We start from the raw sequence: 21,785 nt of genomic DNA on the forward strand, positions 1-21,785 counted from the left end.
TTATTTTTATATCTTCAGACAAATTCAGCATATGTATAATGTGCTGAACACTATTATATATATATATATATATATATATATTTTTTTTTTTTTTATTTTATTTAATTTTATTTTTTTTTAATTTTTATTCATTTATTTTTATCAAGTTGTTGGTCTTATTATGGAAATATCCTGTAGGGTCATGAACTAATTTTTCATAGATGTTAGTATTGTATAGAAATAATTGCATTTTTTTAAAAATGTATTCTGCTGAATTTAACACTGTTATTGAGTTATCTTTTTCAACTTTCAGTATTACAGTGTTCTTATCTTGTTTAATGGTTTCTAAAGCCTTTCATTCTATTTTTGTAATATTATTAGTGGTTGGTTTTGCTTGTAAAAGTACGAAAGCTGTTTGGATGCAAAGAAAATCTGCAGCATCTCTAGGAATTCTTTGAAGGCTTTTTTTTTCTTTTCTACACTTGCCATCTAATTTTGGAATCCTACTAGGTGACATCACAAAGATGAAATTTCGTGAAAGGATATTGACTTCATAATGCTCTTGAGGATTTGTTAATGACTATTTTATTAAGCGGTAATCTTTCACTGTGACTTTTTTCTTTGATTAAGCTTAAATAGTTTATTCTTCATTCTGTCTTTGCTTACTGTGCCAGTGTGCTCTAATTTTTCATAGAGTTATATCTAAACTATTCCAGATGTTTGCAGGAATAATGTAAAGGTCGCCATCTACCCAATCAACAACTCCAATCATCTGAGGTTAACTAAACTTCCCCATATGCCACTTAAAAAACTAAGTGTCTACAACAGGGGTTCCCAACCCTATGCCCGCGGGCACCATGGCGCCCGTCGACCAATTTGTGTGTGTGTGCCCGCCGCTGTTCAGCAGTGTGTCGTATAGTTTGAAATAATCACGCAACAATTCATGGCATGCTATATGATGTGCGTTAATGACACATGGCAAGTATTAAATGCATACAATGTAAAGTAGACGTGCATTCGAAGTTGTTCATTCCAGTTTAAGAACTGGAATATCATCATATTCTCCTAATTATGAAGCACTGGCCAATGAAATGCAATGCAAAGATCACACTAACTTACTTACATATATTTAAATTTTTATATAATGTAAACTTTTAAGTAATGAAACATTTGATTATAATGTAAACTTTATATGTATTTATTTAACAAAAGAATTCAAAAAATTTGCTTGAAAAAATAGATGGTGCCCGTCGCCCTACCGGTATTTTAGAATGTGCTCTAGGAACAAAAAGGTTGGGAACCGCTGGTCTACAAGATCAGCTGTGGTTGTGGTTTACACTACATAGGACAGACATGCAGGTCATGAGAAATATGCTGATCAGAACACTTCAACGATGTTGAGAATGAAAGAAAATGCAAAGCATGACTTATTTTTCATGGTATTAACAACACACACACACACACACACTTTTATCACAAAGATGTTTTATTAATGCTTATATTTCGCTGATTTTTAACTCAGCATCATCAGAGCACAACACACTTGTATATGCAACAGTGAGTGAGTGAAACAATATAATTGCAAAAGACAAAAGATCTAAAGTCCTATTTTTGGCACCCACTAACGAGAAAAAAAAGCAGCTATCCAGGAGTTTTTCTTAGGATAACCGTCTCCCAAATTTTTGGCAAATTAATGCAACCATATTTGTTAAGGTTGGGAGAATTCTTCAAAGCCATTTCTGACTCACAAAATAATCTTTCAGATCTATAACGACTCCTAAATAGCACATTCGTTTTCCTTCATCTAATCCTGTGTGAAGGAGTGTCCAAAGCATGGTCTGCCAGTCCCGACTTGCCATAGTAATAGTAGCGAATGTATCTTTCATGTTCTTTCAGGTGGATGTTCACTGATCTTCCTGTTTGCCCATAATAGGCCAAGTCATAGTCACAAGGAACTTCATACATTCCTGGGTGTGCTAAAGGTGAAGTTTATCCTTAGGCGAGCGGATCATAGTTGCCAGCTTGACATGAGGTTTGAAAGTGGTGTGAAGGCCATGTTTCAACAATACTTTTGCTATCTTTTCTGATGTACCTCTGATATAGGGAATAGAAACGGTCATTTTGTATTCTTGTGTATTAGGGGAGGGCAGAGTAATGGACCTATGTAGTATTTTATCTATTTTGTAGGGATTGTAGCCGTTGGCCAAGAACGTATGGTACATTCTTAGGTATTGGAGTTCAGTGGTCAGAGCTGTATCGTTAAAACAAATGGCTCTGGCTCTGTGTGTAAGTGTTTTCAAATTGCCGTACTGTTGGACTGGATGATGATGATGTGATTGTTTATATAGGTATCTTCCTGTGTGTGTGTGGGTGTAGGCTTTCTGTAAATAGAAAAAGATAGTGATCCATCTGAAAGGCGGGTGACTAATGTGTCAAGAAATGGTAAACAGTTATTTGATTCTTTTTCTACTGTGAAGTGAATTTTGGGGTGTTGGCTGTTTAGGTAGGTGACAAAAGCATCCAGAGTGTCTTGTCCATGGGACCAGATGGCAAATACATCATCTACATAGCGTAACCACACTTGTGGCTTGTATGTAGCTGTGGTAAGTACTTTGTTTTCAAAGTGTTCCATGTAAAAATTTGCTAACGTTGGAGAGAAGGGGGGGGGGAACCCATAGCAGTACCATTAATCTGTTTGTAGAATTTTCCTCCCCATGTAAAGTAACCTGCATTCATGGTAAATTGAAATAATTCAGAAATATCAGGGGGAAATTTAGACTTGATTAAATCAAGAGTGTCTATAAGTGGTACATTGGTAAATAAGGAGGTGATATTGAAACTAACCATTATGTCTGAATCTTTTGGGATTAGAATTTTAGCCAGTGTTTTGAAATGGACTGAATTTTTTACAAAAGTAGAGGAGTTGCCAGTAAGGGGGGGGCAAGCAACTTGGCTAAATGCCAGGCCAGTTTATATGTGGGACTATCTATGCTATCGACTATGGGGCATAGGGGGATATTAGTTTTGTGGATTTTTGGTAATCCATAAATACGGGGTGGTTTAACATGAATTGGTTTTATTTTCCTGATGATTTCTTTGGGCCTTGATGTCACTTTTTTCAGTAATTTTCGGACTTTTTTCTTTTGAGACATCATAGGGTCTCGATGTATAATTTGATATGTGGAACTGTCACATATGAGATTTTGCATTTTTCTGTTACTCTTCTTGAGATTCATGATAACTGTTGCATTTCCTTTATCGGCTTTTGTAATAATAATATTTTTATTATTATATAACTTTTTTAGGGCAGTTATTTGCTTACGTGGCATATTGCTTTTTGGAGGCTTAGCCTTGTTTAGAATACTTGCTATATCTAGTCGGACATTATTGGCCATTGCTGGCGGAAGATCGTGGATACCCCGTTCTACTTTCATCATAATATCTAGTTTAGGAATTTGTTTGGGCGTGACGGCAAAGTTATGTCCTAGACTAGGAGTGTGACTATGACTTGGCCTATTATGGGCAAACAGGAAGATCAGTGAACATCTGCCTGGAAGAACATGAAAGATACATTCGCTACTATTACTATGGCAAGTCGGGACTGGCAGACCATGCTTTGGACACTCCTTCACACAGGATTAGATTTAGGAAAACAAATGTGCTATTTAGGAGTCGTTATAGATCTGAAAGATTATTTTTTGAGTCAGAAATGGCTTTGAAGAATTCTCCCAACCTTAACAAATATGGTTGCATTAATTTGCCAAAAATTTGGGAGACGGTTATCCTAAGAAAAACTTCTGGATAGCTACTTTTTTTCTCGTTAGAGGGCACCAAAAATAGAACTTTAGATCTTTTGTCTTTTGCAATTATATTGTTTCACTCACTCACTGTCACGTATACAAGTGTGTTGTGCTCTGATGATGCTGAGTTGAAAATCAGTGAAATATAAGCGTTAATAAGACATCTTTGTGATAAGTGTGTGTGGTGTTTTTAATACCATGAAAAATAAGTCATGAATTTTCTCAAGAGCATTCAAAGAATCAGCTGAAATGATGAAACATCCTTTATAGTGCAACAAAAAACAAGGAATGATTTTACATCAGGTTTGGTCTTTACTAATTCGTGACTTGGTTACCAGCAGTATACAGCATTCCATGAACCAGCAAACATCATAGCAAATGTGTACTTTGTATTGTTATTCATGTTAAAATATTTTCTTTATGTGTATTAATTATCACCTGTTTTCTAGTTTTTTTAGTTTATTCACGTAATTATCCTGATCATGCGAAACTAAAGATTTCACAAAACTAATCAGCATATCAATAAAAAATAGTTTCTTATTCTATCCGATTCTTTAATTTTTAGAATAATACAGAAAAAATGCTCTTAACACTATATTTCATATTTAATTATTGGCATAGCCATCCTGGTCACTTCTAAAATCTGAAATTGTGTGACAAAAATTAAATTATATAACAAGTAATGTGATAAATTTATTTAGAGATAGCTAACGTGTTTATGCAGAAGTGATGATCCTATATCTAATATATGTCTGTTTTCAGCACTTACAAGAATTGGTGACACACATACACACTATATATAATGACAAAATTAGCACTATTGAAAACTTTTCATTTTGTACTACACTATTACCAACCAATATTCATGAACAGTACGTCTAGAGGAATTTTTACATATTATGTGGATTGTATTTTAATTAATGCAATATTATAATGTATACTAAGTACTGAAAGTGGAACAAACCTTTACTGAATCTTCCCCTATTTTGTGTCCCATGTAATGCACTTGATAAACCATTCTTTCTTTATTATATATATTTATAGACAATATATATATTTCAATTATAAACAGAAGCAGGCAAAATAGCCGTAAATATAATATTTCAATGTATTTCTAGACAATACAACTACAAATACAGTGAAATATACATGCTGCACTGCGAGATTTACAAAATATGAGCTCATGAACTTGCATTACAGTGTTTTGCGTATCTCAGTTGAGTTACAATTCCTCTTTTTACATTATTCTATAGCAAATATATTTTGGAAATGTTTATTATCATGGTAATTTAGCATATTTAAAATTTTTAGATTTCAGGACCATTTGTACTCCAGATTCAAAAGGTTCGCAATATTAGTGCTCCCAAAGCAAATGACACATCATCGGTAGCACCTCAACTTTTGAGAGTGTACCTTACAGATGGTCAACAGACAGTTAGTGGACTTCAGTGGGGAGAATGGAAGTTAATCAAGTTAGTTTGCATTATTTGTTTAATTTACCTGCAAATTTAACTCCAAGTTAGTCTACTAAATAATCCTAACCATCGGAATGTCAGATCAGAGTTTTAAGTGTGCTTAATACTGAGTTTATCAGTGAAAGAAATTCAAATATTGAAAGCTTGCCTGTAAAAATGAAATATTTCATTAGTATGGGCACATTGCAGTTTACTGACTAGTTCTACACACAACCTGAATCTTTCAGCAGTTTTATAAAATAAATGTTGATATTTCAGCTTTGGAGTTAGCAAAAAATTTATAAATTTGCTTATAATCAAGAAACAAATGAATTATGAGCATAAGTACATAGCAAAAATTTCAGATATTTAATTTCATCCATGAGTAAATTTAGATAGTTCTCATGCAAAAAATGTTGATATTGAACTGCAGTCACTTTTTTCATGTGATCATGAAAATATAAAAGTAATGAATGAAAAAAAGGAATGAAAATAGAATAGAAAAAAAAAGGCTTGAAAATAGAATAGAAAAAAAAAGGCTTGAAAATAGAAAACTTAGAGGAGACCTCAACATATCCTATAAAAGAGATCCTATCTGAATTATCTGCAAGTATTAACCGAACAATGAGCCTCTGATCCATTGTTAATTTTATGCTCTTCATTTATCCTGTTAGTCACTACACACTTAGAATTAAAAGAATGAGGAGTGGACTGAAAGTTGGGACTAATTAACCAAATTATAGACTGAAACATTATACACACACACACCAAATTATAGACTGAAACATTATATATATATATATATATATAAACACACACACACACACACCAAATTATATTCTGAAACATTATATATATATAAAGTATGTAAACGTTGCAGTTCATGAATATTTGATTAAAGTTTATAAGGCAGAACACTAGAATAAGTTGATAACATTTATTTACTTAGTAACAGGTATAAATATACAAACTAGTAGACAAAACAGTAAGGACTAACAAAGGTGAAAACTGCAGTTATACAAAAGAGACTGATGCTTTTTTTTTAAAAAAAAATTATTTCTAATTGTTTCAAATGTTCTGCATGGTTACGCACATTCACACGAACGTTCTTGATTAATGTTCTTGTTCACGTGAATGCATAAACATGCAGAACACTTGTAACAATTAAAAAAAAACATCAGTCTCTTTTGTATAATTGCATAACAGTTGTCACCTTTGTTAGTTCTTACTGTTTTGTCTACTAGTTTGTATATTTATACCTGAAGAAATCCTTTGCAATTGAGATGAAACGTCGTGTTACTAAGTAAATAAGTGTTATCAACTTATTCCAGTATTCTGCCTTGTAAACTGTAATCTCTCTCACACACACAATAAATAAATATATATATTTGAATATGGAAATATAATCATATATTATGTGATCTGAGATGTTGCCTGATCAAACACTGTCAATACTGTTTATCAGAAAGCCAGCACAAAGAGTGAAAAGCAGTTCCCAATCAACCATAATGGAAAAGAAACAGAGCTAACAAAGGGTACTCTGGAAAAGAAGTAGAGCAAGCAAAGGATACTATGGAAATACAGCTTCCACATAGTTGATGTTATTGAGGTGAATACTGAAACATGTAGGATACCTCTAAAGCATAAAATTATTTATCTGAGCAGCAGAGATAAAAGAAAGGAGGAAGTAGCTGTAACATTTAATGCTAAGTATTAAAGATAAAATCATGAGAGGCAGTTTCTAGCAGAGTGGTGTGACAAATTTCAAAATGGGGAATTTAAGAGTGCAGCTTATTTTGTTTATTATTTATTTTATTTTATTTATTATTATTATTTTTTTATGGCATTCCCCATGACGAGTTAAAAAACTCTAGTGGATTGAGCAACCTAGTAACCCAGCTAGGTTGGTTAAGAATTGAGTAATTCTTAATTCTAGAGACCAAATGCAATACTATTTCAGATTCCTAGTAACCAAGGTAGTGGTCTCACACTGTATAATGAAAATCATTTATCTAAAAACAATCATAAACATTTATGCCACAATGGAATTTACACCTGTTGATTGGGAAGTAGAGATGCTGTGCACAGGATAGTATGTGTATTGGCATATTTGTGTTTCTGGATCTGCTGCAATTGCCTGTATGGGAAAATACAGAGGAATATTTCTAGTCATTAGAAAGTACATCTGACATAATGAAAAACTAGTTCTTGTGAACATCAGCAGTAGAGTAAGAAAAAAAATGTCAAACGCAGAGAAAAATTTCAAGGAAAGGGCATGGCTAATAATAATTATAATACCAGTTAGATTCTGCTCACCTGCTTTCTTAGTCATTAGTGTACCATATTCCATAACATAAATATATGTATAAATTTTGTTTTTTTTTTCTCTCTCTCTCTCAGATCACATAAGAAAAAAGTCTTGATTATGTTATGCTATTTTTAATAATGAGATCTTCAAATTAGGATACAAGCGCTTACAGAAGATATTGAATATGAAGTGGACATAACAAAAAAAAAATTAAAAAAATGTATATATATAAAATGTTTTAAAAGAATCAACTTTTTACAGCTTTCAGATCCAAAACTGCAGAAGCAAATATCATCAGATTCCTGATAAAGGGGGTGTACAGGATATGATAGTACTACATGAAAAATTTACATCATTACTAACTTCCTATCTGCAATTTTCCTCCAAATCAGTCCTGTATCTGGGTCTTTTTCCTGCCAACCTGGCAGAGAACACTTGTTTTGCTAATCTTTCCTCTCCCATTCTGTCTAAGTGACCATACCACCTGAAATTAGCTCTGCTAATGCATTCCTGGATGCTGACAATGCCAAATTTTTCCCTAATATCCTCTTTTAATATGATATTGCCATTGATGCCATCTCTTCATGCCCCTAATCTTTCTCAGGACTCGCATATCTACAGTCTCAAGTCTTTGGTCAAGTGTTTTATTTTATGACCCAGCTCTTGGATCCATAAGTTAAAATTGGTTTGAACACTGTCTTGTAAACAGATAATTTAGTGTTTTGACTAATTTCTCTCTTATTCCATATAAATTTATTCAGTTGACTTACTACCATACCAGCTTTGTTGATTGTTGTCCTGGGAGTTGTCCCTCTGTCCAAGCCTTCTGAGCTATGCAGTGCAGCCACTGTAAGACTTTTATACCTCCATTCATTTTAGAAATTATGGACTTTACAACCATGTTATAAATAACTTTTAATTTCCCGACATTTCACTCTTCATATTAAGATCATCATCTGGAACATATACAGGACAAGCTGAGTTAAAAATAATTAATTATTTAGAAACTACATCAAGCTAAATTCTATTTATGAAAACATGAGTGAACATTCTTTCTTATAGATAGTTTTTCTTTCAGTAACAATGATGTCCTATTTTTAGCATTATAATTGTTATTTTTGATTTAGGATCCTGGATTATCTACAGTCCTGTTTATAGTTACTCTTAGAGAAGAAGGTTCTGTGGGTTGAATATGTGTCTTCCATATGGTAGGGATTTTTAGACTATCATTATTGTTCAGATTGGGGTGGTTGATAATAATCTCACAGGCTTCTTTATATTTGCATTCATACCATGTTTTGGTGTGATGTAAATAACTGGTGTTTTTCCAGTCAATTCTATGTAAGGTGTTCCGGGTATGATCAGAAAGGCCAGCTTCACCATAGTTATTATATTTAATGTGTTGTTTATGTTCTTTTTGTATGATAGGAATTGTGCGTCCTGTTTCCCCTATATATGGTATGTTACAGGTGTAATAAATACGGTATACTCCAGGGTGGGCCAGCGGAGGGAGTGGGTCTTTGGATGAGTTGAGTAAGGTTTTTAATTTTGCAGGAGGTTTAAAGGTGGCTTTAAGGTTGTATTTCTGTAGTATTCTGTTTATTTTATCTGATGTCCCTTTAATGTAAGGAACGGTTATAGTTTTATTGTAGTCTGATTTATCTTTGTTTTTTATTGCAGTCTTGTAGAGAATTTTGTTAATAGTGTTTTGGCTGTAACCATTTTTTAGAAAAGTATTGCTGATAACTTTAAATTTGTCTTTCAGTGCATGTTCATTGGAGCAGATCTTCAAAGCTCTGTTTTTTAGAGTATTAATGACGCCTAGTTTTTGTGTTGGGTGGTGGTAGGAGTTTGTGTATATGTTGTGTACAAAAATTCGAATCTAGCGGGAATCCCAGAAGGAATGAAAATAAATACCATCGGCCTGAATGAGTGAAAAGACTGCTAACTAATTTTGAATTAATCCTACTAATTCATATAGACTTATCTAAGGATAGAGTGGCGCAGTATAATAGAAATTTCTCTACCCTTAGATCAGTGATTAATTTGCAATTAGTTTTCCTTTATTTTAAGAAAGTGACTTTTAGCAAGATGGCGGATTCGAACGTCAAGAGAACACGTCACGACAAATCCTGCCGACTGTGCCATTTTGTCGTGACGTGTTCTCTTTCCCTTTTGACGTTCGAATCCGCCATCTTGCTATAAGTCACTTTCATAAAATAAGGAAAACTAATTGCAAATTAATCACTGATCTAAGGGTAGAGAAATTTCTATTATACTGCACCACTCTATCCTTAGATAAGTCTATATGAATTAGTAGGATTAATTCCAAATTAGTTAACAGTCTTTTCATTCATTCGGGCCGAAGTATTTATTTTCTTTCTGGGATTCCCACTAGATTCGAATTTTTGTGAACGGTGCAGTAAAAAGAAATTCAGGCAAACACAATATTTAAATTAACAAACAAAACATTTAATATATGGTTATATGACAAATACATGAACTCCACTTCTAAATATGACAAACCAGTCAAGTTAGTACATCAAGTCAAGTCATTCATATTAATTCAATCTTCCAAACTTTCACATACAAATTCACAGTTTCAGAATCACAAAGTTTCTTTACTCAAATTATTACAATAGAATTTCTTATTTATTCAGTTTCCATGTATCTCTCAGCTACACTCTACGATTAACTCACAACAGGCACTAACCACGGTAGATATCACTTCAATGTCTATATTTTCAACTCTCAGCCTCGATGGTAAGCTACAGTTAATGTTAGAAACAGTGCAACGGAACTAATACTTAAATCTTCATACACTGAAATAAACTAATATGACTGTCCTTACCAGAAATAATCTTCAGTACTTCCAATATTTTGTGAGCACACTTTCAAATTGTATTTATCACACTTGCGAAACACTAAATAACTAAAACATTACTAATCGCGCTTCAAAAACTCCAGATAACAACTATAAGGTACATTAATTATTCTTATTTTTCATTCATCAACTAGTTTAACTCCGTACAATTCCTTTTTTCGTAGTATAGAAATAAGTCGTAATTGTAGACTGACTGGATTTATTCAGTATTCTTCTTTGAATGTCCAGTTCTCTAATTATCCGATTACGGCAATAATTTCTTTTTATTACTACGGCTGGTTTTGCTTTCAGCCAACTATAAGATTCACTTATATAAAAAAATATCTACTCAACTCCTATCCTTAGGAATCTTTTAATTACTTCTACTTCTTTAGTTTACTTCCTTGCTACCTTATAGTTCCAAAGTTCCGTTCCGACTCCCCACTACGTACATATATTTTCTCTTCTTCTTCTGTCCACGCACCCTTCACACGCGCTCATTTATTTCACGCGTCTCTATGACAACCGATAAACGTAAACATTCTCGCGAATGTTACATTAGGCTATACAACTACATAGAGTTATTACATAACATTAAGCTTTCACAAAAAGAATAAATAGAATAATCGCATTTCAACAAATGCGTAGTTAAATTACAAATATAAGACTTTATAATATTTATAAGAACAAATAAAATAGCTTAATAACATTTAATACAGAATCTATTTACCATTAACACATTTCTTTGATTAAGCAATTAAATATTTGACATAATTAAGGTAGTTATATGATATCAAAGATGAGTAACCTGCAGAGAGAAAAAAATGGCGGCTGCATTGTCATTCCATGATTTTAATTTGGATTTCAGTAGGTTCGTTAAGTGTGAGGTCTGTTATATGTATTCCTTCGATTACATAAATGATTTGTGGATGTTTAGTGCGGATGGAAGAAGGGTGTGTGCGAAATGTGACCTGAACGAGGAATTGATGAATGCGAATATGAAGTTGATAACAGAAAGTGCTAGTACCGATTGTGTCGTGAGTGCACGTTTGAAAGAGGATGGCGGGAAAGACAGGCGAAAAAATGTTAAAAAATCAGGAAAAAAGAAAAAGAGCGATTTGACAACCGTAACGGATGTTAAAAGGGACGAAAGTGAGGCGGAAAGAAACGAAATTGAGAGAACGAATGAAAGTAGAAATGGCGTGGTGCAGAAATCGCAAGTAAAAAAAATCGAAAGAATGAATGATTGCGAAAAAAGAATGACTGATGGCGAAAGTTGGACGCATGTTGGAACGAAAGTACTGAACCAAAGAAAGATGAATGACAGTAAAAGTGAGAAGAATGATAGCGAAAGTTGGACGCATGTTAGTCCGAAAGTACGGAAACAAAGAAAGATATGTGAGAGTGAAAGTGAGAAGAATGACAGTGAAAGTTGGACGTATGTTGGACCGAAAGTACGGAAACAAAGAAGGATGAATGAGAGGGAAAGTGAGAAGAGAGGATCGAGAGTTAGAAAGTTAGAAAGATTTAATGATAGAGTGAATGTGTCGCGAGGTTCAGAAGGTGAATTGGATTGGATGAAGCAAGAAATGAAATGGATGCGGAATGAAATTAAGAGAATGCAGGTCAAAACTATTAAAATAAATCATGATGGCATGAAAGAGTTAACAAAAGATGAGCGAGTGGCATTGTATGGTGATTCCATTATTAAAGGTGTGCTAGAGGATAAAATGCACAAGGTATGTTTTCCAGGCGGTAAAATGAGTAGAGTGATTGAGGCATTGAATATGAGGCGGGAACGAGCAAAAGAGTTAATTGTATTAATTGGTACGAATGATTTGAGAGAGAACAAGGAGCATGTCAGAATGAATGTCAGGAGACTGCTTGGAAAGATAAAGGAGAATAGTGTGACAGGAAGGGTGGTCAGTGTGTTGCCTAGGTATGATTGTGGTGAAATGAGGCGGAGAGCAAGGATTATGAATGATATTCTGGCTGAAATGTGTGAGGAGATGGGAGTACAGTTTGTTAATGTGTGGAATGAGTTTGAGGGACGAAGTGAGCTGTATGGGAGCGATGGACTGCATTTGAGGGTTATGGTGTGAGTCGCTTGGAGAGACTGCTGCTGGAAGGTAGAGAAGTGAATAGAGAGAATGAATCAGATCGAGAGGGGAGTGATGTGGAAGAGCAGGAGAGTAAGACAGGAGAGATTGAAGGAGTGGAAATGAATGTGGAAGTGAGTGGTATGAGTATAGATAATGAGAGAATGGGTGTGCAAGAGGAACAGGGAAACGGGGAGGCTCAGGGTGGACAGGGATACACAGCGTGAGAAAGGTGGATGCTCCAAGAGGAGGTGAGAGAATGTGTAGGCAGGAAAGTAATGGGATGATCAGGGATCAAAAGGAAACAGATGGAATTGCAAAGGGTTCTAAAATGAAGAAGCAGAAAGGGAAATGGCCCCAGTCCAGCATGGAGAGATCACATCGAGTGAGTGGTATCAGTGGAACTAGCTGTAGATCCAGAAATGAGTTGTTGTGTTTGTATACCAATGCTAGAAGTATAAGAAACAAGGCGGATGAAATGGTTGCACTAATTGCGTCTGTGCACCCAGAGATTGTCGGAATAAGTGAGACATGGTTAGATGAGGATGACATCCTGACAGGAATAGAGATGGAAAGGTATGATGTGTTTCGTGAGGATAGAAGGGGTAAAAAGGGAGGGGGAGTGCTATTGATGATAGAGAAAGAGTTATGTCCATACAAGGTAGAGATGCAAGGGGGAAATGGGGCCAGTGGTTTTGAGGCAGTATGGTGTGAGATAGAGGTGAATAGATTCAAATACTTGGTGGGATGTTGTTATAGACCTGGTAATGTGGATGGTGGTGATAGTGAAATGTATAGTCAAATAAGCCAAGCAAATAAGAAAAGGATGATCATTATGGGTGATTTTAATTATGGCAATATAGATTGGAATGAAGAGATAGCAACTGGAAGTAAAGAAAATGAGTTTCTTGAGTTTTTGAGGGATAACTACCTCAGACAGTATGTAACAGAGGGCACAAGAGGATTAAGGGTCTTGGATTTGGTCATCTCATCGGAGGATGTAATTATCAATGAGGTATCAAATCATCCACCAATTGGCGAAAGTGACCATGAGGTGATTACTTGGGTGGTTGCCAGCAGTGCAAGGACCCCTGTGAAAAAAGGGTATATGTGGAACTACAAGGGGGGTGATTATGAAGAGCTCAGGAGACAGCTTGCAGGTGTAGCATGGAATGAGGAGTTAGCTGGAAAAGAGATCAATGCAGCTTGGGGGATTTTCAAAAAATATTTAGTGGATGCAATGTCTAAATGTATACCACGGGTGAGAAGGTTAAATAAGTTAGGTGTGAGATGGATGAATAAAGAGATTAAGCATGCAATACAGAGAAAAAGGGCATTGTGGAGGCAGCATAAGAGAAGTGGAAGTAACCAATTTCATGAGTTCTACAAAGACCAGGCAAGGAGAGTGACTTGGTTGGTGAGAGTAGCTAAAGAGAGGTATGAACAGCAGTTAGCTAATGAAGCTAAAAAGAATCCTAGGGAGTTCTTTCGATATGTAGCCAGCAAAAGAAAGAATGATTATGGAAGGATGACATTGATTGGAGGAAATGGTATAAAGACAGCTGTTGCAGAATGTGTGGTGGAGATACTTAATGAGCAGTTCATAAAGATCTTTCAATCTTGTGAATGTGACTTCATGGAGAGATTAAGAGCAGTTGATGATGGGGAGGAGAGACTGACTGTAAGTGAGCAAGAGGTGTTTGGGGAGTTGAGTAAACTAGATGTAAATAAGGCTGTGGGACTTGATAATATATCACCGCGTATTCTGAAGGAATGTGCCAGAGAGTTGACACCTGCCTTGACATATTTTTTTAATACGAGTCTTGCACTTGGTCAAGTCCCTAAAGAGTGGAAGGAGGGCAAGATTGTGCCACTTCATAAAGGAGGTGATCGAACTCAAGCATCAAACTATAGGCCTATCTGTGTGTCAGGTGTTGTGGTTAAGTTGTTGGAGAAGCTTGTGAGAACTAGGATCCAGAGTTGGGTTGACAACAATGGTATAATCTTTGATGGACAGCATGGATTTGCTAAAGGGAGGTCGTGTTTTAGTAATCTACTTACTTATTACAATAAAGTGACTGCTTCCTTGGACAGAGGAGAAGGATACACAGTAATATACTTGGATTTCGCAAAAGCTTTTGATAGAGTGCCTCATGATAAGTTGACAGTCAAACTAGAGCAGATGGGGTTGGATATTAGATTAGTGCATTGGATTGGAGACTGGCTATCTGATAGGTATCAACAAGTTGTGTATGGGGGTGCAATATCCAGGAAAAGGAAAGTCACTAGTGGAGTGCCTCAGGGATCTGTTTTAGGGCCATTACTATTTAACTTGTATATTAATGATATTTGCGAAGATTTGGATGGAGATATTCAGTTGTTTGCAGATGATGCAAAGTTGGGACGAACCATAAAGAGTAGTGAAGATGTTGTGGCCTTGCAAGAAGACTTGAATAAATTGAGTGATTGGGCAAGCAAATGGGGATGTGAGTTCAATGTTGCAAAATGTAAGGTTTTAAAATTTGGAAAACAAAGATGGGATGCAGAATTTATGCTTGGTGAAAATATATTGTTGGAAGTAGAGGAAATAAGAGATCTGGGAGTGATAGTGGATAAGGATCTAAAATTTAGGGGTCACATCGCCAAAATTGTGAAGACAACACAAAGACTTCTGGGAATGATGAGGAGGACACTGACATGTAGAAGTAGGGAGATTCTTGTTCCATTGTATAAGGCTTTGATTAGGCCACACATGGACTATTGTGCCCAGATTTGGTCACCTGGTTTTCAGAAGGATGAAGAGATGTTGGAAAGGGTCCAAAGGCGACTGACTAAGGTAGTTTCTGACCTCTGGAATGTCGAGTATGAGGAAAGATTGAAAAGATGTAATTTGCAGAGACTAGTGGAGAGAAGGAAGAGGGGAGATATGATAGAGACCTACAAGTTGGTAAGGGGTTGCTATAGGATCAATGGTGGAGAAGTTCTACAGCGAATAGTGGGAGATCAGGGGAGAACCAGAGGTCATCCCTGGAAACTGTATAAAGAGGGTGTGAGTAGGGGAGTGAGAGGCAGGTTTTTTTCGTGCAGAGTTGTGAATGATTGGAATGCCTTGCCTGAGAGTGTGGTGTCTGCAGGGAGTTTGAATGTGTTTAAGACCCGGTATGATGAGATGTGTGTGAGATAAAAGGACCTCCTAGATGAGTCTTTGACTCCATGAGGTCTTGTTTAATAATAATAATAATAATAATAAAAATAATAATAATCAATTATAATTTGTTATTTACATTAAATAATATTTACAAATATAGTTCTTGTGACGGAAAATCATGTTGGATTCTGAATCAAACAACATTTATTCTATTTTCTACATAATTAGAATCCAACACTGGCATCATCAGTGCTGACTGAGCCTGACACTCTTATATAGAAAAATTTTATAATGCTTTCATTACCGAAGGAGGTAGGAGACACTGGTTTAATTCTGTTCTGAAATCGGTAGGAAACAGGTCTCCACCTTTTATCACAGTTTGGAGCAGTCATGTTTTTTACTCTGAATTAGCACTGATTTATATTACTCATATGTATTCTGTGGTCAAATTTTGCTGAGTTGCAGTGTTAAAAACATGAATTTGTTCTTCCAGGAAAATTGTCTACCTGCATCAGAGATTAAAGCAAGTGTAGAATGAATTTTAAAAAAGACTGGAAAAAATTCCTGTAGTCAGTGACTAAGAATCAAAATGGGAGGCCAAACTCTCACATACCACAGTAATATCTTGTCTTGAAAACATTCAGCTTTGAAGCACTCACTTGAGTGCTTCAAAGCTGAATGTTTTCAAGACTAGATATTACTCCACCCACTTGAGCATTGCATTCGATTCATATCTCATCTAAAAAAAAAAAAAAAGACTTCTCCTTTTCACTTTCATTTTCATTCTTATGTAACTCTTGCACAGTTTCCAGGAATGACTTCTTTGAGGGGGATGGAAAAGTTCTTATAAACACCTAGAACAAAAATGATGTTAAAGCACATATCTTAAAACCCCGTGTTTCATCAAATTGTAATAATTTGTTCTTTTAGGATATATAAGAAGAGTTGCTTTAATATCATTTTTGTCCTGGATATTTATCAGAACTTTTCAGACCCCCCCTCTCCATCCCAATGTTATCCCACCACCCTATACATTATTGCCCTCATATCTATTCGATAGTCCCATCATCTTGTATACAGTAATATCACTGGTTCTCGTCCTGTTCAAGCTCTACATAGCACATTCCCATAGTTAGCATTCTAGTCACTTGCTTGCACTTTCTCTCTTGTTTACTTATTGCATAGATATTCAGGTGACCAGATCTGTTCATAGAAATCCAGATTTGGTTTGATTAATGCCTTATATAGTACAACAATTGCTTCTTTATCCCTTTTTGTAAGTGTTCTCAATATGGCAGTAATTTTATGGATAACCTTTACAACTTTAGCATTGTGTCCTCTAAATTTCAGCTCCCTGTCTACCAACACTACCAAATCCTTCATTTCCTCCATCTCCTGGAGCAGAGTCTTCCATTAAAATACATCTTGTTCCATCTTTTCTGGTCAAAGTGCTTGACTTTCCATCTATTAATATTGAACTGAAGTCCCCCACTCATCTGCTCAAAGAACAACCTCTTCAGATTTTCTCGTAAACAACACATCAGATCTTCCTGATCTAACATAATCAGAAAACAGCTAAATATCTCCTTTGAAACCTTGGACTATATCATCGATATTTAGACTAAACAACTGTAGTCCCATACAGAGCTGTGTAGTATCCCCATTTGTTCCTTTTCCATTTCCTCATACACAATGTGGTGGTTGATGTTCTGTGGGTTGAAGTGAGTTGTGTAGGGTAGGGTTTGTCATCTGCAAAACTGTATTGGGTTTGAGGTCAACTGAAGTAGGTCATTGATATATAGAAGGAAGAGGGTCAGTGAGAGAACTGAGCCTCGAGGGACCCTGGCATTAGTTGGATGGTGAGAGGATAGGGACCCGTCTACCATCACACAGTGTGCATCCAGACAGGAAGCTTGCAATCCATCTGCAGAAGTCCTGAGGCAGTCCAAATGATGGGAGTTTGCTTAGTAAGCCTTTGTGCCAGACTCGGTCAAAGGCTTTGGAGATATCAAGTGCAACTACTTGGGATTTGCCGAATTTCTCCATAGCGTTTGTCCAATGATGGGTGATGTATGAGAGCAGATCTCCTGTTGAATGGCTCTGGTGGAATCCGTACTGGTGGAGGCTTAATAGCCGGGTACTTTCAAGGTAGATTAGGAGTTGAGAGTTGATGATTTTCCCCATTACTTTAGATAGGACTGAAGTGAGTGAGATAGGGCGGTAGTTAGATGGCAGTGATTTGTAACCCTTTTTAGGAATGGGTTGAATATAGACCAGGTTTTGGGATATATACCAGTGGAGTAAGAGAGTGTGTACAGGTGACATAGGATAGGAGTCGGTTCAGATGCACAGACCTTCAGGATAATTGGAGGAATTCCGTCTGGGCCAGGAGACTTTTTTGTGTCTAATTTAGACAGCAGGTTTGTGATGTCTTTTTGGCAAAAGGATATAGGGGGGCATTGTATGTTGGGCAGTTGGAATGACTGGAGGGCATTTGCCATTGTCAGTTATGTGTGCATTGGAGGCAAAGTGTGATGCCAGGAGGTTAGCTTTTTCTATGGGTGATGTTGCAAATGAGCCATCTGGGTATGATAGAGGTGGGAATAGTGTAAGGCAAAAGTTACAGCCAATTGCCTTGGCAAGGGACCAAAAGGCATGGCTGCCGTTTGGACAGGCTGCAAGCTTCTTGTTTTTTGCCCATTCAAAATCTGTTTTGGAAGTATCGATAGTTTTCTTGCATTTGTTTCGGGTTTCAGTGTATGCATTGAATGAGGATGGGGTTCTTGATTTGAGTCAGTTGTGGTATGCCTGATTTTTCATTTGGTACAGCCTTGGCACATTTGTTTGGAGAACCAGGGTTTAGTTAGGGGATGGCAGGTCTGAGTAGTACGGGGAATATATGCTTTCATGCCAGTGAGGATCACTTTGGTGATGCGTTCGGTGCATATGTCTGGACTGGAAGACCGGAAACAATAGTCTAACCATGGGAATGAAGCATAGTAGTCTCGGAGACTGTCCCATTTGGCACTATTATAATGCCAAACTACTCTTGTGTGGGAGTAACTGTGTAGGTGTTGTTGCATGGGGAGGAGATAAGCACTAAGTTGTGGTCAGAATTACCCAGTGGGGGGTAATTCTGACCTTACTACATTCACTGCATATTTGGAGGGGTCATTAGTTAGGAAGAGATCTAGGGTATTTGGGAAGTGGTTTGGGTTATCTGGTATTCTGGTCGGTTTTTGAACAATTTGCGTGAGGTCATTAGTGACTGCAAATGTTTCAGCATATCTGCCTGCAGGATCTGTATGACTGGAAGAAGAAAGCCAATTGGTGTTATGGAAGTTGAAATCACCCAGGAGAATGATTTTGCTGTTTGGGGAGTGGGACTGGAGAAAATCAACTTTTAAGGAGTGGAAATGATAGAGCACTGAGTGAATTGGTAGTATTAGGAGAGCGATAGAGACAGCAGATGAATTTGACTGAGTGGGGGAGGGATATCTTCAGTCAAAGAAGGTCGAAGTTGGGCAATTCCAAGCTAGTTGTTCTCTGACAGGGTATGTCAGAGCGGATATATGCACAGACACCAACCTTGGGTCGAAAGGAGTTAAATAGTGTATAGTTAGGAAGGTTGAGATGAGTATTGCTGGGAGGAGGTGAGATTTAAGTTTCGGTTAAAAAGAGTAGGTGGGGTTTGGTGGACTGCAGGTAGTAGTGGATGCTGTTGAGGTTAGAGTTGAGGCCACAGATGTTGGTGAAGTGGATATGCAAGGTTCTGTGAGGCAAGGATTTGACCCCAAGGGTCCTGCACGTTTCCTATGCAGTGCCTGCATGCTGGTGTTCTTGTGACTACTGGCGTCACTTGGTTTTTTGTGCTAGTTTGGATTGTTTGTAGTCTATTACCCAACTGTTGTCTCCATTTTGGTGTTTTTCTTCTAGTTGTTTTCGGAGTTGGCATCTTTGTTCTCTCTGGGCCAAGGTTAAATCAAGTCGAGCACGTATGAGCGACTGGGGGCAAGTGTCCTTTAGCTTGTTGTTTATTGCTGTTATAAATTTGGTTGTGTTTATTGGTGAGTCGCAGGTTACTTTTACGAGATGTGGACAGTTCATTCTGTCCTTTCTTTTGTTTATGGGTCTGATACGATAGCATTTGATGATGTTTCTGGGATCGAAATTGCATTCTCCTGCAAGTTTGCCGATATCTTCTTTTAGGGATTTATCGTTTTCTCTCGGAATGTTCAGGATAACAGCGTTGAGTTTCCTATTTTCAGCCTCGAGCGACTAGTGTGCCGATGATGTGATTAGTTCACAAAGTTCGTTAGCAGGCACGAGCGCACTTGCAGTCGGGCGCTGATCGTTGAGTGTCTCGAGCTTAGTTTCCAACTTTCCGATTTTGGAGGAGAAGGTATCGATCACGATATTAAGCTGCTGCTCAAGATTTGTGACTTTTGCCTAGGTTTAGTATCTGTTTTACGGAAGGGCGGCACATCGTGGAGACATATGGAGGCGCTCATATCCCAAGCTTAGTGCAACAGTTGAACCCTTTTTACTTGCAATCCCAAGTTCATACATGGTTGAAGCAGGTTCAGCCATGCAAATTCACTTTTAACGAAGGAGAGGAACAGGATGAACCTGGAAGAGCATGGTGACTTAATGCTAAAACTCACCAATATCCAACCAAATATTGATGCAATGGTTACTATTCATCAAACACATCCTTCTCATTAACCATTCCAAGTAAATCAATAAAATGTAAATAAATGTTTAATGTTCTTTATAAATTTCTTTAAGTATTTTCTTTAAATTTCTTTAAATATTTCTTATCGAGAAGCAGTAATGGAGTAAAAGGGTGAAGGAATTATGTTTAAATTGAGAAATTTATTAGTGATAACATTTATTCATTTATTTAACATGATGGGGGGGGGTTGATGAAGGAATCAAGGATTCCTCAACAAAGGGGGGGGGGGTCAATGGTCTAAAAAGTTTGCCGACCCCTGTTCTAGATGCTATATGGATTGTATATGGATCTTCCAAACTCTTGAAATTGCTTATCCATCATTATTATTGAGATTAGAATGGTGAATCAGCATTTCACAAGCTTCTTTAAATTTTCTTTCAAACCCAGTTTGGGCGTCGTGTGGGGACTTGGTGCCTTGACAGTTCTGTGACATGTTTTGCATGCATGGTCAGAAAGGTCTGTTTCACCATAGTAAAAGAATTTAATGTGGCATTTGTGTTCATCTTTTCTTATTGGAATTGTTTGTCCTGTTTCTCCTATGTAGGGTAGATTCTGGGTGCACTTCTTTAAATTTTCTTTCAAACCCAGTTTGGGTGTCGTGTGGAGGACTTGGTGCTTGACAGTTCTGTGACATGTTTTGTATGCATGGTCAGAAAGGTCTGTTTCACCATAGTAAAAGAATTTAATGTGGCATTTGTGTTTATCTTTTCTTGTTGGAATTGTTTGTCCTGTTTCTCCTATGTAGGGTAGATTCTGGGTGCACTGGATTTTATAAACCCCCCAGGTGGATAAGGTAAGGAAGAGGCTCTTTGGATGAACTAAGTATGCTTTTTAATTTTGTAGGAGGTTCAAATGTTGGCTTAATATTGTATTCATGCAGTATTCTATTTATTTTTTTCCAACATTCCCCAAATGTACGGTATGATTATGGCCTTTTTTTATCCTTGTTTTGGGCTGGTTTGTAACTGAATGAGAAGCTGGAGTTTTTTGTTTGAGCCATTAAGCATATATATAGTATATTTTTATCATGGACTGCAGAGAGGATGGGGATTTGCAGTGGAGTGAGGAATGACCACTCATTACAGTGAGGATTATTTCAGATGTTTGGATCAGGATAGCGAAAACAGTAATCTGACCATCGAAAAAAAGACAAAAATTCCAGAGGTCATCTCAGTTGAGGCTGAGATTGGCTGGGAGAAGACCAGACTATAGAGAAGGAGACTTGAATGAGATTGTGATCGTAGTTGCCAAGAGGGGGAGCAGACATCCATGGTGTATTTGAGAAAGAGCAGCTAGTTAAGAATAGGTCCAGCGTTAGAAGAATGGTGAGGATTGTTTGTTATTCTAATTGGTAGGGTAACTATTTGTGATATCATCATCATCATCAAATTCCTGCCAT

At 36.6% G+C, this 21,785-nt stretch overlaps 1 protein-coding gene across 2 annotated transcripts in view; it reads left to right on the forward strand.

Annotated features, from left to right (window-relative positions):
* Window positions 1-21,785, forward strand: part of LOC150100273 (tudor domain-containing protein 3-like) — a 200,131-nt gene that overhangs the window by 59,585 nt on the left and 118,761 nt on the right. For both annotated transcript variants that reach the window (XM_090402783.1, XM_090402784.1), the window contains exon 4: window positions 5,091-5,251. In XM_090402783.1, the coding sequence (XP_090258909.1) occupies window positions 5,091-5,251 (161 nt within the window). The remainder of the gene's footprint in view (window positions 1-5,090; window positions 5,252-21,785) is intronic.

This window comes from Typopeltis vanoorti, chromosome 13 (genome assembly GCF_054136105.1).
Source record: "Typopeltis vanoorti isolate ZY-2024b chromosome 13, IOZ_Tvanoo_1.0, whole genome shotgun sequence".
NCBI lineage: Eukaryota > Metazoa > Arthropoda > Arachnida > Uropygi > Thelyphonidae > Typopeltis > Typopeltis vanoorti.